Below are 17,931 nucleotides of genomic sequence, written 5' to 3'. Positions count from 1 at the left end.
CAAGCGTGTTTCATTGTCCAAGTCCAAAGTGACAAAAGCTGACCATTTTAAAGGATTTGAACTCTCGCCTTCTGTCATGTGATCACTGATGAACAATTAAAAAGCAGACAAGCCGACCATAAGTTTCAAACAAACGACGATGGACGATGGAAGGTGGACGATGGACGATGGATGATGGACGATGGATGATGGACGATGGACGATGGATGATGGACGATGGACGATGGACGATGGACGATGGACGGTGGAAGGTGGACGATGGACGATGGAAGATGGACCATCATTCATTTTCACTCATTTAAACCAGTGAATTAAAGCTCTGACGTTAATGAAATGAAAAAAAAACTGCTTGAATCCTGAGTTTTGAGAATTTGTTTTTGTTTCTATTCTTCTTATATATATGTATATATATATATATATATATATATATATATATATATATATATATATATTATTATTTTTTTTATATGTATAGATTTTGTGCTTTTCTGTCAAGATATTCCTATGTCCTTTTTTCTTTTTTTTCAAATACTATTCTTTTCTCTCCCTTTTAACAGTGACATGTGTAAAGTCTTGTTCTACTTCTCTTTTCATACATTCCATCCTAATTAATCAATTCTTTGTTTTGATTTTTGTAGTTGTCGTTTTTCTCTTGATTTGCAACTGAATTATTGATCTTCTTTCTCTCTTGAATGATAAAAAGGAAGAAAAACAATCGCCCGTCCAAAATGCACAATAAATAACACACAAAAAGTCCCGTTCTTGTCTAGGTTACGTGTGATGAGGACGAGTTAATCATCCTCATCATCGTTAATCGTCGTTAAACCTGAATCGTGACGGGACAAGAACGAAGCTCGGGTGAGATAAGGATCCCTCTGGAGCGAGGGGGCGTGTCTCCGCTTTGAGGGGCGTGTCCACGTTTGTAAAATACTTTTGTCCTTCACTCGCTTCTTCTGCTCAGACGTTTCCTCTGCTCGATGTCGATGATTTGACCCTTCTCCTACGCACATCTCAGCCATGACCGCGGGATTCGTCTTTCCACACGGTTGCTTCAGTGTGAAAACAGAAAAGAACCGGCGAAGAGCGTCGACATAAGTGAAAAAGCAAATTAAAGGGTTCATTAAATTGTTCGGCGAATAAAAATGTGGACGACTTCATCGACCAATTGACCAACTCAACGACGTAAAGAACAAACTTCAGCCGATTTAACAATGAAACGAAACAACTTCAAACTGAAACCGCTTCTTAGAAATCGACGATGAGATGAACCCAAACAGATGACATGTAGTTTATCAAGAAGAGACGTCAAGATCATTTGGTCAATCGACAATCGTGATTATTCAAGTCACAAGATCCATTTTCGAAGCAAATTTAAGTATTTTTTGTTCAATATTCGGCCCAAAATCGACCCTTAATGTGACAAATACCGCCAGATAACTTTATTTCCTCTTTCAGAACGACACAATAACAGGCGTCACAGTCTCGGTGATAATAAAGAGAATAATTGTTGAATCGTGACATTTCGCCCGCGCGCTGATCGTGACGCCCCCGCGATCGTTTCTGCCTCTCGATCAAAACACTCGCACGCCGCGGCTAAAGCTAGCTCGGGCTACGCAAGCGCACGTCCCTCCCCCCCTTTCCTGGTGCCTGTTCGTGCCCTCGGACCCCCTCGTGTCGCCCCCTCGCGTCGCCCCTCGTGTCGCCCCCTCGCGTCGCCCCTCGTGTCCCCCCTCGGACCCCCCTCGCGTCCCCCCTCCAGAGGCTGTACCCAGGGCAGAGGCACTCACGCTGGGTTAACGCTGCCACCGGAGGTCCTGGAGGAGCAGGTGCCGATGATGTGGAAGAGGCTCCATGTTGGCGCTCCGAGCCCCTCCTCCTCCTCCTCCTCCTCCTCCTCCTCCTCCTCCTCCTCCTCCTCCTCCTCCTCCTCCTCCTCCTCCTCCTCCTCCTCCTCCTCCTCCTCCTCCTCCTCCTCCTCCTCCTCCTCCTCCTCCTCCTCCTCCTCCTCCTCCTCCTCTTACTCTTCCTCCTCCTACTCTTCCTCCTCCTCTTCCTCTGTGCTGTATTGGATTACACTGAGGGCTGCACCATGAGAGGATGTGATATTCATCCAGGAGGAGTCGGGGATGTGGAAGAGGCTCCATGTTAGCTCCTCACCGTCTCCTCTTCTTCCTCCTCTTCTTCCTCCTCTTCTTCCTCCTCCTCTTCCTCTTCTTCTTCCTCTTCTTCATCTTCCTCTTCTTCCTCTTCTTCATCTTCCTCTTCTTCCTCTTCTTCCTTTTCCTCCTCTTTCTCCTCTTCCTTCTCCTCGTCTTCATCTTCCTCCTCTTCTTCCTCTTCCTCCTCTTCTTCCTTTTCTTCCTCCTCTTCTTCTTCTTCCTCCTCCTCTTCTTCCTCTTCTTCTTCTTCCTCTTCTTCCTCCTCTTCTTCTTCTTCTTCCTCCTCTTCTTCTTCTTCCTCTTCTTCCTCCTCTCTTCTTATTCCTCTTCCTCCTCCTCTTCTTCTTCTTCCTCTTCCTCCTCCTCTTCTTCTTCTTCCTCTTCTTCTTCTTCTTCATCTTCCTCTTCTTCCTCTTCCTCCTCTTTCTCCTCTTTCTCCTCTTCCTCCTCCTCTTCTTCATCTTCCTCTTCTTCACCGTCCTCTTCTTCATCTTCCTCCTCTTCTTCCTCTTCCTCCTCTTCCTCCTCCTCTTCTCTTCGGACTAAAGCGCCCCCTACAGGTCGGACGACTTAGTGAACTCAAATGCAGTTAAGATAAATATATCTTGAATTTAGCTAAAAAAAAAAGAAAAAAATGTTGTTGTTTTTTTTAATTCTTTTTTAGGTTTATAATGTCACTTCCTGTTTGTAATTGATGGCATCACAGTAGGAAATTACCCAGCATACACTGGGCCAAAACTCATCTAATGTCTTTTTTTTGTATTTCACGAATAAAAATATATGAGAGCGACTTTATTTTGTTGAATTAATGTTTAAAGTCAAAAAAGTTGTTTCTTTGTGTAGATTTTTTTTCAGCTTTTTTTGTTTTTGTCCCTGGTGTGATGTCACTTCCTGTCCCTGGTGTGATGTCACTTCCTGTCCCTGGTGTGATGTCACTTCCTGTCATTTTCTACAGATTTTTCAATGTTTTCTCCACAAATACCTGCTCGATTGGTGTAAAACTATCATTTATATGAACAACAGCTACAAATACACCAAATAAAGTCAAAAAATGAAAATCGTTAAAAAAAAACTTTAACCTTTGGCCATATTTTCCCTAAAACGCACAATTAAATTAAATATACCCGACATTCAGCAAAGTTACGCAGTGCACCTTTAACCTTCACCCAGAACACAAACATGGGTCAAATGTGCTCCAGAAAAAACGTTTGAAATGAGAGACAGATCGACGATATATTTGTGTCTTTTCGAACCGACTCGTAAGTAAAAATGGAAATAAAAGAATGACTCTGAATATTTACGCAAACCTAACATACCAGATAAACACAGCTCATATTCATTTATTCATTTTCTACCGCTTTTTCCCGTTGATTTTAAAAATGTTTGATCGGTAATCGGCATCAACAGATCTGTTGAAAAAAACATGTGAACAACAACTATAACTATGACTATGATCATGACTACAGTACAGTATGTTTGCAGTAACAACAATGATATTAATTACACCCGTTTCCTTTATTTACAAGACTAAAGCCCTTTAAAGGTCACGTTAAATCTAAGCCGAGCCTATTAAAGTCAAAGGGGAACAACAGGATTAAAGGTGCACGTCGCAGCTCGGCGAGAGCTACAGCGCCACCTGCTGCTTTATCTGCCCCAAAAACAAAAGAAAACAAGGCGAAAAGGTTTGAATTTACAGCTTGGAAAGACAAAAAAAAGAACGGTAAAGCAGGTGTGATACGGAGAGCAAACGGAGGGATAAAACACACGCTTTTGTTTGGTTGAGTAGCACAAAGGCGATGGTGAGACGCGATGTTTGGTCGAGTGGCACAAAGGCGATGGTGAGACGTGATGTTTGGTCGAGTGGCACAAAGGCGATGGTGAGACGTGATGTTTGGTCGAGTGGCACAAAGGCGACGGTGAGACGCGATGTTTGGTCGAGTGGCACAAAGGCGATGGTGAGACGCGATGTTTGGTCGAGGGGCACAAAGTGGATGGTGAGACGCGATGTTTGGTCGAGGGGCACAAAGTGGATGGTGAGACGTGATGTTTGGTCGAGTGGCACAAAGGCGACGGTGAGACGCGATGTTTGGTCGAGGGGCACAAAGTGGATGGTGAGACGCGATGTTTGGTCGAGGGGCACAAAGTGGATGGTGAGACGCGATGTTTGGTCGAGTGGCACAAAGGCGATAGTGAGACGCGATGTTTGGTCGAGTGGCACAAAGGCGACGGTGAGACGCGATGTTTGGTCGAGTGGCACAAAGGCGATGGTGAGACGCGATGTTTGGTCGAGGGGCACAAAGTGGATGGTGAGACGTGATGTTTAGTCGAGTGGCACAAAGGCGACGGTGAGACGCGATGTTTGGTTGAGTGGCACAAAGGCGATAGTGAGACGCGATGTTTGGTTGAGTGTAACAAAGGCGATGGTGAGACGCAATGTTTGGTCGAGTGGCACAAAGGCGACGGTAAGACGCGATGTTTGGTTGAGTGGCACAAAGGCGACGGTGAGACGCGATGTTTGGTCGAGTGGCACAAAGGCGACGGTGAGACGCGATGTTTGGTCGAGTGGCACAAAGGCGACGGTGAGACGCGATGTTTGGTCGAGTGGCACAAAGGCGATGGTGAGACGCAATGTTTGGTCGAGTGGCACAAAGGCGACGGTAAGACGCGATGTTTGGTTGAGTGGCACAAAGGCGACGGTAAGACGCAATGTTTGGTTGAGTGGCACAAAGGCGACGGTGAGACGCGATGTTTGGTCGAGTGGCACAAAGGCGATGGTGAGACGCGATGTTTGGTCGAGTGGCACAAAGGTGACGGTGAGACGCGATGTTTGGTCGAGTGGCACAAAGGCGATGGTGAGACGTGATGTTTGGTCGAGTGGCACAAAGGCGACGGTGAGACGTGATGTTTGGTCGAGTGGCACAAAGGCGACGGTGAGACGGAGAGGAGGAGGATCTCGTAGCTGCACAAAGAAACTTTCTCTTTGTTAGATGTAGCAGACAGTGAAGGTGCAGCGGGAGAGAGTGAGTGTGTCATTACCCGATGTGCCACGGCTATTCAATCCCAGAGTCTGCGGTTGCCGTGGTAACCGGAGCTGGGACAGACCTTATTTTTGAGATTGGTTCAGTCACATTTACTGTCGGATGAAAACTCCGGAAAGTCCATCAAAATGACACGTTTGAGCAGTTGAATGTAAACGTTACAGACGAAGCAGAAAATGGCTGATAATTTGATAATAATGAGATCAAACGATTTGTGAAAGTGTCACATTTTGATTGACGTACATTTAAACTCATGTTAAACACTAGAGGTTGTGATATCTGTGTGTGACTGTGACTCCTGCTTTTGTGACCCGGAGCCGGAACGATAATCTCTATTTTTACCCCAAGACTTGACTCCAAACACAGACTAATGACTGATTTGGGGAAAAGGACACAGTCGTGACGAGTTCTGAGGAAAATGCCGACGGTTTGAAATACTTGGAGATACTTTTTGTACAGGTGTTTAAAGTACTTTATCAAGTCTTCTCCGGTCGTTTAAAGTACTTTATCGAGTCTTCTCCGGTTTAAAGTACTTTATCGAGTCTTCTCCGGTTTAAAGTACTTTATCGAGTCTTCTCCGGTTTAAAGTACTTTATCGAGTCTTCTCCAAAACGTGCCTTGGGGTCAAACGTTTAAATTGTCGGGTCTTTATTCTTCCGGACGCTCCAGAGAGTGAAGCATCTGCCCTGCCCGTTTTCCTTTCACACAAAGAGCAGTGATTTTAGAGCCACAGCCGCCCCGGGACAATGGGCTCGTGTCGGGGGAGGAGAGGCAGCTGCCGCACCAGGCTCCGGCACAAAAGAGGAAAGTCCCATTCATGAGCGACTTTCATGAGCCGGGACGGTCGCGTTTATGAGCCGGGGCGGTCGCGTTCATGAGCCGGGACGGTCGCTTTCATGAGCCGGGACGGTCGCTTCATGAGCCGGGACGGTCGCTTCATGAGCCGGGACGGTCGCGTTCATGAGCCGGGACGGTCGCGTTAATGAGCCGGGACGGTCGCGTTAATGAGCCGGGACGGTCGCTTTCATGAGCCGGGACGGTCGCGTTTATGAGCCGGGGCGGTCGCGTTCATGAGCCGGGACGGTCGCTTTCATGAGCCGGGACGGTCGCTTTCATGAGCCGGGACGGTCGCTTCATGAGCCGGGACGGTCGCGTTCATGAGCCGGGACGGTCGCGTTCATGAGCCGGGACGGTCGCTTTCATGAGCCGGGACGGTCGCGTTCATGAGCCGGGACGGTCGCGTTCATGAGCCGGGACGGTCGCTTTCATGAGCCGGGACGGTCGCTTCATGAGCCGGGACGGTCGCGTTCATGAGCCGGGACGGTCGCGTTCATGAGCCGGGACGGTCGCGTTCATGAGCCAGGACGGTCGCTTTCATGAGCCGGGACGGTCGCTTCATGAGCCGGGACGGTCGCGTTCATGAGCCGGGACGGTCGCTTTCATGAGCCGGGACGGTCGCGTTAATGAGCCAGGACGGTCGCGTTCATGAGCCGGGACGGTCGCTTCATGAGCCGGGACGGTCGCGTTCATGAGCCGGGACGGTCGCTTTCATGAGCCGGGACGGTCGCTTTCATGAGCCGGGACGGTCGCGTTAATGAGCCGGGACGGTCGCTTTCATGAGCCGGGACGGTCGCGTTAATGAGCCGGGACGGTCGCTTTCATGAGCCGGGACGGTCGCGTTAATGAGCCGGGACGGTCGCTTTCATGAGCCGGGACGGTCGCGTTAATGAGCCGGGACGGTCGCTTTCATGAGCCGGGACGGTCGCGTTAATGAGCCGGGACGGTCGCTTTCATGAGCCGGGGCGGTCGCGTTCATGAGCCGGGACGGTCGCTTTCATGAGCCGGGACGGTCGCGTTAATGAGCCGGGACGGTCGCTTTCATGAGCCGGGACGGTCGCGTTCATGAGCCGGGACGGTCGCTTTCATGAGCCGGGACGGTCGCTTCATGAGCCGGGACGGTCGCGTTCATGAGCCGGGACGGTCGCTTCATGAGCCGGGACGGTCGCGTTCATGAGCCAGGACGGTCGCTTTCATGAGCCGGGACGGTCGCTTCATGAGCCGGGACGGTCGCGTTCATGAGCCGGGACGGTCGCTTCATGAGCCGGGACAGTCGCGTTCATGAGCCGGGACGGTCGCTTTCATGAGCCGGGACGGTCGCGTTAATGAGCCAGGACGGTCGCGTTCATGAGCCGGGACGGTCGCTTCATGAGCCGGGACGGTCGCGTTCATGAGCCGGGACGGTCGCTTTCATGAGCCGGGACGGTCGCGTTAATGAGCCGGGACGGTCGCTTTCATGAGCCGGGACGGTCGCGTTAATGAGCCGGGACGGTCGCTTTCATGAGCCGGGACGGTCGCGTTAATGAGCCGGGACGGTCGCTTTCATGAGCCGGGACGGTCGCGTTAATGAGCCGGGACGGTCGCTTTCATGAGCCGGGGCGGTCGCGTTCATGAGCCGGGACGGTCGCTTTCATGAGCCGGGACGGTCGCGTTAATGAGCCGGGACGGTCGCTTTCATGAGCCGGGACGGTCGTTTTCATGAGCCGGGACGGTCGCTTCATGAGCCGGGACGATCGCGTTCACGAGCCGGGACGGTCGCGTTCATGAGCCGGGACGGTCGCGTTCATGAGCCAGGACGGTCGCTTTCATGAGCCGGGACGGTCGCTTCATGAGCCGGGACGGTCGCTTTCATGAGCCGGGACAGTCGCGTTCATGAGCCGGGACGGTCGCTTTCATGAGCCGGGACGGTCGCGTTAATGAGCCAGGACGGTCGCGTTCATGAGCCGGGACGGTCGCTTCATGAGCCGGGACGGTCGCGTTCATGAGCCGGGACGGTCGCTTTCATGAGCCGGGACGGTCGCGTTAATGAGCCGGGACGGTCGCGTTCATGAGCCGGGACGGTCGCGTTCATGAGCCGGAACGGTCCAGTATCAACACCAGAAACGACAGAACGATGGCGCTCTAGAGTCAGGTTCAACTCAACAACAAAAACGACTAAAAAAACTAAATAATTCACAAAAAATCCAAGTGACGAGAATACGCAAACTAAAGCAATCAGTCAGGTCTGTGGAGAGGCGAGCAATTGAAACATCCCGGTTCTGTTTCATTTACATTTTTTCATTCCTCATTTTTATTTTATTTTTTATTGTCGTGATTAAAAAAATATAGTAATAAAATAAAATAAATAAATATAAATAAAAAACAATAATAATAATAATGAATATATATATATATATATATATATATATATATATATATATATATATATATATATATATATAATAAAATAAATAAAATAAATAAAATAAATAAAATAAATAAAATAAATAAAATAAATAAAATAAATAAAATAAATAAAATAAAATAAATAAAATCATAATAATAATAAAATGAAAAAATAAATAAATAAATAAGATAAACTAAAATCCCACACTTGCAGATTGTGGCTGCATTAAAGGACATGTTCCTTGTTGTTCTGACATGTTCCTTGTTGTTCTGACACGTTCCTTGTTGTTCTGACACGTTCCTTGTTGTTCTGACACGTTCCTTGTTGTTCTGACACGTTCCTTGTTGTTCTGACACGTTCCTTGTTGTTCTGACACGTTCCTTGTTGTTCTGACACGTTCCTTGTTGTTCTGACACGTTCCTTGTTGTTCTGACACGTTCCTTGTTGTTCTGACACGTTCCTTGCCTCTAGAACAGTGTTTAATGGTGTATTTTGGGCTGAATCATCTTTATTTAAACAACACTGAACAAACCAAACAAAGTTACACCTGGAGTGAGTTTAAATGACTCTAATCTAAAGTGTCAAAGCTTTAATCAGATTTTGGTTCCTGGGCTGTGATTGGCTGAGAGCACAGGTGGATTAACCTGCAGGACACACTGATCTACTGACACACAGACTCCTCCCACGTCATAGAGTCCAGGCTCTAATCTGAGTCAAAGTCTAAAGTCAAAGCTTCTGAACGTTAGAGTTTCTCCTTCAGACACGACTCAGTTTGTCTCATTTATACGACACATGTCCAGGATCTAACTTCAACCAGAGTCAAGAAAATGAGAGTCGGGTGGGTCAGGTGGTCTCTCAGGTGTGTCTGTGATTGGCTGGAGCTCTCAGGTGTGTCTGTGATTGGCTGGATCTCTCTCAGGTGTGTCTGTGATTGGCTGGAGCTCTCAGGTGTGTCTGTGATTGGCTGGAGCTCTCTCAGGTGTGTCTGTGATTGGCTGGGGCTCTCAGGTGTGTCTGTGATTGGCTGGAGCTCTCTCAGGTGTGTCTGTGATTGGCTGGGGCTCTCAGGTGTGTCTGTGATTGGCTGGAGCTCTCTCAGGTGTGTCTGTGATTGGCTGGAGCTCTCTCAGGTGTGTCTGTGATTGGCTGGAGCACTCAGGTGTGTCTGTGATTGGCTGGAGCTCTCTCACGTGTGTCTGTGATTGGCTGGAGCTCTCTCACGTGTGTCTGTGATTGGCTGGAGCTCTCAGGTGTGTCTGCGATTGGCTGGAGCTCTCAGGTGTGTCTGTGATTGGCTGGAGCTCTCAGGTGTGTCTGTGATTGGCTGGAGCTCTCAGGTGTGTCTGTGATTCGCTGGAGCTCTCTCAGGTGTGTCTGTGATTGGCTGGATCTCTCAGGTCTGTCTGTGATTGGCTGGATCTCTCTCAGGTGTGTCTGTGATTGGCTGGAGCTCTCTCAGGTGTGTCTGTGATTGGCTGGAGCTTTCAGGTGTGTCTGTGATTGGCTGGAGCTCTCTCAGGTGTGTCTGTGATTGGCTGGAGCTCTCAGGTGTGTCTGTAATTGGCTGGAGCTCTCAGGTGTGTCTGTGATTGGCTGGAGCTCTCTCAGGTGTGTCTGTGATTGGCTGGAGCTCTCAGGTGTGTCTGTGATTGGCTGGAGCTCTCAGGTGTGTCTGTGATTGGCTGGAGCTCTCAGGTGTGTCTGTGATTGGCTGGATCTCTCTCAGGTGTGTCTGTGATTGGCTGGATCTCTCTCAGGTGTGTCTGTGATTGGCTGGAGCTCTCACGTGTGTCTGTGATTGGCTGGAGCTCTCACGTGTGTCTGTGATTGGCTGGAGCTCTCAGGTGTGTCTGTGATTGGCTGGAGCTCTCAGGTGTGTCTGTGATTGGCTGGAGCACTCTCAGGTGTGTCTGTGATTGGCTGGAGCACTCTCAGGTGTGTCTGTGATTGGCTGGAGCTCTCAGGTGTGTCTGTGATTGGCTGGAGCTCTCAGGTGTGTCTGTGATTGGCTGGAGCTCTCAGGTGTGTCTGTGATTGGCTGGAGCTCTCAGGTGTGTCTGTGATTGGCTGGAGCTCTCAGGTGTGTCTGTGATTGGCTGGAGCTCTCAGGTGTGTCTGATTGGCTGGAGCTCTCTCAGGTGTGTCTGTGATTGGCTGGAGCTCTCAGGTGTGTCTGTGATTGGCTGGAGCTCTCAGGTGTGTCTGTGATTGGCTGGAGCTCTCTCAGGTGTGTCTGATTGGCTGGAGCTCTCAGGTGTGTCTGTGATTGGCTGGAGCTCTCTCTCAGGTGTGTCTGTGATTGGCTGGAGTTCTCAGGTGTGTCTGTGATTGGCTGGAGCTCTCTCAGGTGTGTCTGTGATTGGCTGGAGCTCTCAGGTGTGTCTGTGATTGGCTGGAGCTCTCAGGTGTGTCTGTGATTGGCTGGAGCTCTCAGGTGTGTCTGTGATTGGCTGGAGCTCTCAGGTGTGTCTGTGATTGGCTGGATCTCTCTCAGGTGTGTCTGATTGGCTGGAGCTCTCAGGTGTGTCTGTGATTGGCTGGAGCTCTCTCAGGTGTGTCTGTGATTGGCTGGAGCTCTCAGGTGTGTCTGATTGGCTGGAGCTCTCTCAGGTGTGTCTGTGATTGGCTGGAGCTCTCAGGTGTGTCTGTGATTGGCTGGAGCTTTCAGGTGTGTCTGTGATTGGCTGGAGCACTCTCAGGTGTGTCTGTGATTGGCTGGAGCACTCTCAGGTGTGTCTGTGATTGGCTGGAGCTCTCAGGTGTGTCTGTGATTGGCTGGAGCTCTCAGGTGTGTCTGTGATTGGCTGGAGCTCTCTCAGGTGTGTCTGTGATTGGCTGAAGCTCTCAGGTGTGTCTGTGATTGGCTGGAGCTCTCAGGTGTGTCTGTGATTGGCTGGAGCTCTCAGGTGTGTCTGTGATTGGCTGGAGCTCTCAGGTGTGTCTGTGATTGGCTGGAGCTCTCTCAGGTGTGTCTGTGATTGGCTGGAGCTCTCAGGTGTGTCTGTGATTGGCTGGAGCTCTCAGGTGTGTCTGTGATTGGCTGGAGCTCTCAGGTGTGTCTGTGATTGGCTGGATCTCTCAGGTGTGTCTGTGATTGGCTGGAGCTCTCAGGTGTGTCTGTGATTGGCTGGACTATATTGGATATTAATGTGAGACGGCTGTGAATTATTGCGATGTATGAATATATTTTTGACATAAAAAAATCCAGTTATATCAAAACAAATACAGTTATGTCTTAATGTATTTGTCAAACTTTGTTTACAAATATGATCTGATGGAGGATCATTATGTATTTATTACAATGCATCAAGTATAATACTTAAAGCTCTTATATAACTGTAAACATGGACTTAAACGTCTCGAGCCGTTTGTTCTGCTTTAATCTGTATCTGAGCTTTAGAATGATGGATTCTGAAAAACGCCTTTAATCCTGTGACATCTGGACCTGCTGCGACACACGACCGACTCACCGCGACACACGGTTCATGTGTTCCACGACCGACTCACCGCGACACACGGTTCATGTGTTCCACGACCGACTCACCGCGACACACGGTTCATGTGTTCCACGACCGACTCACCGCGACACACGGTTCATGTGTTCCACGACCCACGACCGACTCACCGCGACACATGGAATGTTCATGTGTTCCACGACCCACGACTGACTCACCGCGACACACGGAACGTTCACGTGTTACACGACCGACTCACCGCGACACATGGAATGTTCATGTGTTCCACGACCGACTCACCGCGACACATGGAATGTTCATGTGTTCCACGACCCACAACCGACTCACCGCGACACATGGAATGTTCATGTGTTCCACGACCCACGACTGACTCACCGCGACACACGGAACGTTCACGTGTTCCACGACCGACTCACCGCGACACAAGGTTCATGTGTTCCACGACCGACTCACGGCGACGCAAATGAACACGAGAATTAGCACAAAGTACCAGAGTAAAAGTACTGTACTATGTATACTTTTCTCAACTAGACCAGGACTCGACCAAGACCGGACCAAGACCGGACCAAGACCGGACCAAGACCAGTCCAGAACAGGACCAGTCCAGGACAGGACCAGGACAGGACCAGTCCAGGACAGGACCAGGACAGGACCAGGACAGGACCGGGTCTAAACAGTGGTGGACAGCACGTGCCTGCTCTGGATGTGGTGGAACAGGTGCTGCCAGCGGTCGTTGACGTCCTTGAGTTTGTCGTTGACCTCGTTCTCTTTGGTCTTGTTGCTGGCGATGATCAGCTGCTCCCCGAGTTTCTTCAGGTGCGTCTTGTTCTCACTGAACAGGTTGATCTCCTCCATGCAGTCCTGAAGCAAACAACAAGAGTTATCAAGAAGACCATGCAGTCCTGAAGCAAACAACAAGTGTTATCAAGAAGACCATGCAGTCCTGAAGCAAACAACAAGTGTTATCAAGAAGATCATGCAGTCCTGAAGCAAACAACAAGTGTTATCAAGAAGATCATGCAGTCCTGAAGCAAACAACAAGTGTTATCAAGAAGATCATGCAGTCCTGAAGCAAACAACAAGTGTTATCAAGAAGACCATGCAGTCCTGAAGCAAACAACAAGTGTTATCAAGAAGACCATGCAGTCCTGAAGCAAACAACAAGTGTTATCAAGAAGATCATGCAGTCCTGAAGCAAACAACAAGTGTTATCAAGAAGATCATGCAGTCCGGAAGCAAACAACAAGTGTTATCAAGAAGACCATGCAGTCCTGAAGCAAACAACAAGTGTTATCAAGAAGACCATGCAGTCCTGAAGCAAACAACAAGTGTTATCAAGAAGACCATGCAGTCCTGAAGCAAACAACAAGTGTTATCAAGAAGATCATGCAGTCCTGAAGCAAACAACAAGTGTTATCAAGAAGACCATGCAGTCCTGAAGCAAACAACAAGTGTTATCAAGAAGATCATGCAGTCCTGAAGCAAACAACAAGTGTTATCAAGAAGACCATGCAGTCCTGAAGCAAACAACAAGTGTTATCAAGAAGACCATGCAGTCCTGAAGCAAACAACAAGTGTTATCAAGAAGATCATGCAGTCCTGAAGCAAACAACAAGTGTTATCAAGAAGACCATGCAGTCCTGAAGCAAACCACAAGTGTTATCAAGAAGATCATGCAGTCCTGAAGCAAACAACAAGTGTTATCAAGAAGATCATGCAGTCCTGAAGCAAACAACAAGTGTTATCAAGAAGATCATGCAGTCCTGAAGCAAACAACAAGTGTTATCAAGAAGATCATGCAGTCCTGAAGCAGACAACAAGTGTTATCAAGAAGATCATGCAGTCCTGAAGCAAACAACAAGTGTTATCAAGAAGATCATGCAGTCCTGAAGCAAACAACAAGTGTTATCAAGGAGATCAGATAACCCTGACCCTCGCTTTGGTCCAACAAACGTCGAAATAACCAGTGAAAACAGAAAAAGTCTTTGTTTCCCCTGATGAAGTGTGTAAATATAAAAATGTGGCACCTTCTTGAGCTTCTCCACCATCTCCTCGATGTTCAGGTCCGAGCTGTGGGACACTTTTTTCTCCATCTGCGTGAGCCACTCGCACAGCTCCCGGTTCTTCTCCTTGAAGATGACCCAAGCGTTCAGGCGGTCGGCGATCTCCTGTTTGCGGAGGGAAACCTGAGCAGGGCAGACGGGGAAACGCACCTTAGTGACTTTTTATTCAGCTTTAACCTGAGTAGATTCCACTTCAAAGAGCGTTTAATCTCGTTACAACAGCGACTCGTCATCATTATCCTGCTCAAACTTGTATTTTCACCTTCCCCCTAGCTCCACCCACAGCCATGTACTTACTTACAATTATATTAATAAAATATTCAGATTCTGGTTCAAACTTATAGAGATGAAAAAAGTCAAATTTTTCAACGATTTTCACCGCTTATAAATGAAAACGAACAAAATGTAAAATCAGGTTAAATTTTATACTAAAATACTTTAAAAAAGCATGATTATGTCTTTGAACAGTTGTGTTTGGGTCAAACTTGATTTAATTTTTGTGTCTATCCTTTTGAAAATACCAGATTTTGTGCTTATTTAATGTTTAAATGATAAATCAGATGTAGTTTCCTCAAATACTTTAGGCTACTTTACAAACTTTAGTTACTCTAGAGCAGGGGTGGGCAAACTACGGCCCACATATGGCCCGCCAAACATGACTTTTTTAAAACTTAGATTTTTTAGCACTTAGGCATCTGTCTGCACGTGTTTCCTTAATAAATATGACGTGAAATAAATCAAATAATAGATTCAATAGCCTATATTTGACAGAAAAGTGATATTTTATTTGATATTGAATTTTTTAGATTTTTTTTTTCACACCAATGATCGTGGGCCGGCCCCTCCGCTACTTGCCTGGATTCGAATATGGCCCTCGGAGGAAAATACTTGCCCACCCCTGCTCTAGAGCCTCTGTATATCGTTGATTTGATTGATTTAATTGCATTGTTCCTCTCCCGGGCCCACAAAGCACCAAGACTTAATCTGAGGGGATCAAATATTATACTAACGAGATTAGCGTCGAAATTAACTGACTCAGGCGTTCTTAAAATAAGTGAAATCGATGAGATAAACGACTGTAAATGTTTTATTAAAAGTGTCTTGAGTTTGATAAAAGACTCGTCAACAACAGAACGAGTGAAGCCCTGACCCGGGTCAAAGGTCAGGTCCATCTGGTCCCACCCTGAGCTCCACCTTCACCATCTCTTTCTCCAGTCGCCCGGGAGACGCTTTAGAGCTTTAACTACTTCACTCCTCGTTAGCTTTATTAGCCGCCGCTGCTCGTGTGTTTGTGTGCGCTCGGTCAACACGGGTCAGCGGCTTTGCACCAGGATTAGAGAAAAGGCAAGTCTGGAGACTAAACGGGACTAAACCAGGCCTAAACTAGGTCTGTAACAGGACTAAACCAGGCCTAAACTAGGTCTGTAACAGGACTTAACCAGGACTAAACCAGGCCTAAACTAGGTCTGTAACAGGACTAAACCAGGCCTAAACTCGGTCTGTTACAGGACTAAACCAGGACTAAACTAGGTCTGTAACAGGACTAAACCAGGCCTAAACTAGGTCTGTAACAGGACTTAACCAGGACTAAACCAGGCCTAAACTAGGTCTGTAACAGGACTAAACCAGGCCTAAACTAGGTCTGTAACAGGACTTAACCAGGACTAAACCAGGCCTAAACTCGGTCTGTTACAGGACTAAACCAGGACTAAACTAGGTCTGTAACAGGACTAAACCAGGCCTAAACTCGGTCTGTTACAGGACTAAACCAGGACTAAACTAGGTCTGTAACAGGACTAAACCAGGCCTAAACTCGGTCTGTAACAGGACTAAACCAGGACTAAACTAGGTCTGTAACAGGAATAAACCAGGACTAAAATAGGTCTGTAACAAGACTTAACCAGGACTAAACCAGGTCTAAACTAGGTCTGTAACAGGACTAAATCAGGACTAAACTAGGTCTGTAACAGGAATAAACCAGGACTAAACTAGGTCTGTAACAAGACTAAACTAGGTCTGTAACAGGAATAAACCAGGACTAAAATAGGTCTGTAACAAGACTTAACCAGGACTAAACCAGGTCTAAACTAGGTCTGTAACAGGACTAAATCAGGACTAAACTAGGTCTGTAACAGGAATAAACCAGGACTAAACTAGGTCTGTAACAGGACTAAACTAGGTCTGTAACAGGAATAAACCAGGACTAAAATAGGTCTGTAACAAGACTTAACCAGGACTAAACCAGGTCTAAACTAGGTCTGTAACAGGACTAAATCAGGACTAAACTAGGTCTGTAACAGGAATAAACCAGGACTAAACTAGGTCTGTAACAGGACTAAACTAGGTCTGTAACAGGAATAAACCAGGACTAAACTAGGTCTGTAACAGGACTAAACTAGGTCTGTAACAGGACTAAACCAGGCCTAAACTAGGTCTGTAACAGGACTAAACTAGGTCTGTAACAGGAATAAACCAGGACTAAAATAGGTCTGTAACAAGACTTAACCAGGACTAAACCAGGTCTAAACTAGGTCTGTAACAGGACTAAATCAGGACTAAACTAGGTCTGTAACAGGACTAAATCAGGACTAAACTAGGTCTGTAACAGGACTAAACTAGGTCTGTAACAGGACTAAACCAGGCCTAAACTAGGTCTGTAACAGGACTAAACTAGGTCTGTAACAGGACTAAACTAGGTCTGTAACAGTGCTTTACACGGTGTAGCCTTTTATAATAGTTAATGATAAATGGTCATAAATGGTCAATAAAATATGTTTTATTACAAACGATATACTCCATATTCTACATATGTTTGAAACAAGAAGCACCAAAGTATAACAAGTATTCCTTTCAAATGTTTCAAAAAGGTCTTCTGACATTTGAGCTGAAGCAGGTCAAATAATGAATGAATCTAGGACTCGATGGGATCTTTTATCACTTTCTTTTGTGCCATAAACGACGACACGTTTACGCTCAAAAACAGCTCCACACTTATCGAATCAAGCGAACCTGGTGCAGTTCAGACGGTGCCTTTCCGTTGGCGTTAAACGGGTCGTGGCTGACAAAGCCCTCACTGTCCCAGAATCAGGCCGACGGTTTGAGCAGCGAACGGACCTTTAATCATTAACCCGCTCGTAAACAGGAAGCTCCGCCCCCGAGCGAGAAGAACCAGCTGCTGCGTCAGAGTCAGAGGATTCAACAACTGAAATATGACATATGTCAACACGAGGTCGATCTGAGCGAGTCGCAAAAAGACGTTTAGTGAATTCCAGTTTGTGTATGTGAGGGGCGTGGCTAAAGCGAGTGTGTGTGAGGGGCGTGGCTAAAGCTAGTGTGTGTGAGGGGCGTGGCTAAAGCGAGTGTGTGTGAGGGGCGTGGCTAAAGCTAGTGTGTGTGAGGGGCGTGGCTAAAGCTAGTGTGTGTGAGGGGCGTGGCTAAAGCGAGTGTGTGTGTGAGGGGCGTGGCTAAAGCTAGTGTATGTGAGGGGCGTGGCTAAAGCTAGTGTATGTGAAGGGCGTGGCTATAGCTAGTGTGTGTGAGGGGCGTGGCTAAAGCGAGCGTGCATAGGAACAGTTTTGCCTCATTTCTTTGACTTCTCTGCAAGTCTTTATATCATGCTAATGCTAATGTCAGACGCATTATGACCTGGAAATATGTTTAGATATTGCCATGCCGCACTGCTAAAAGCAACAAAAATGTGAATAAATGTGAGAAAATGCTACAAAAAACATGACTCAATGGAAAAATATGACTAATAGTGACAAGAAAAATTCTAAAGTGATAAATGAGTGTGACAAAAATGTGAGGAGAGGCAACAAAATCACGACTATAAGTGACAAAAAATTTTACTAATAGAGGCAAAAATGTGACTAGATGCTAAAAAATATATCTATAAACGGCAAATTCATGAGTAAAAGTGTATTCCATAGTCTGTGGATCATGTCAGACGCTTCATGACCTGGAAATATCATG

General features: G+C 47.3%; 1 protein-coding gene across 1 annotated transcript in view; it reads right to left on the bottom strand.

Moving 5' to 3' along the window:
• The window catches only part of LOC140370121 (nesprin-2-like), a 63,156-nt gene that overhangs the window by 29,079 nt on the left and 16,146 nt on the right, over positions 1 to 17,931 (bottom strand). The window contains exons 8-9 of the mRNA XM_072457099.1: positions 13,924 to 14,082; positions 12,591 to 12,757 (exon numbers count right to left, since the gene is read on the bottom strand). Of these exons, the coding sequence (XP_072313200.1) occupies positions 12,591 to 12,757; positions 13,924 to 14,082 (326 nt within the window). The remainder of the gene's footprint in view (positions 1 to 12,590; positions 12,758 to 13,923; positions 14,083 to 17,931) is intronic.

Source organism: Eucyclogobius newberryi, unplaced genomic scaffold (assembly GCF_026437365.1).
Source record: "Eucyclogobius newberryi isolate DKJ021-1_F unplaced genomic scaffold, fEucNew1.0.hap1 SCAF_21, whole genome shotgun sequence".
Classification (NCBI taxonomy): domain Eukaryota; kingdom Metazoa; phylum Chordata; class Actinopteri; order Gobiiformes; family Gobiidae; genus Eucyclogobius; species Eucyclogobius newberryi.
This window is presented reverse-complemented; position numbering and strand designations above follow the sequence as displayed.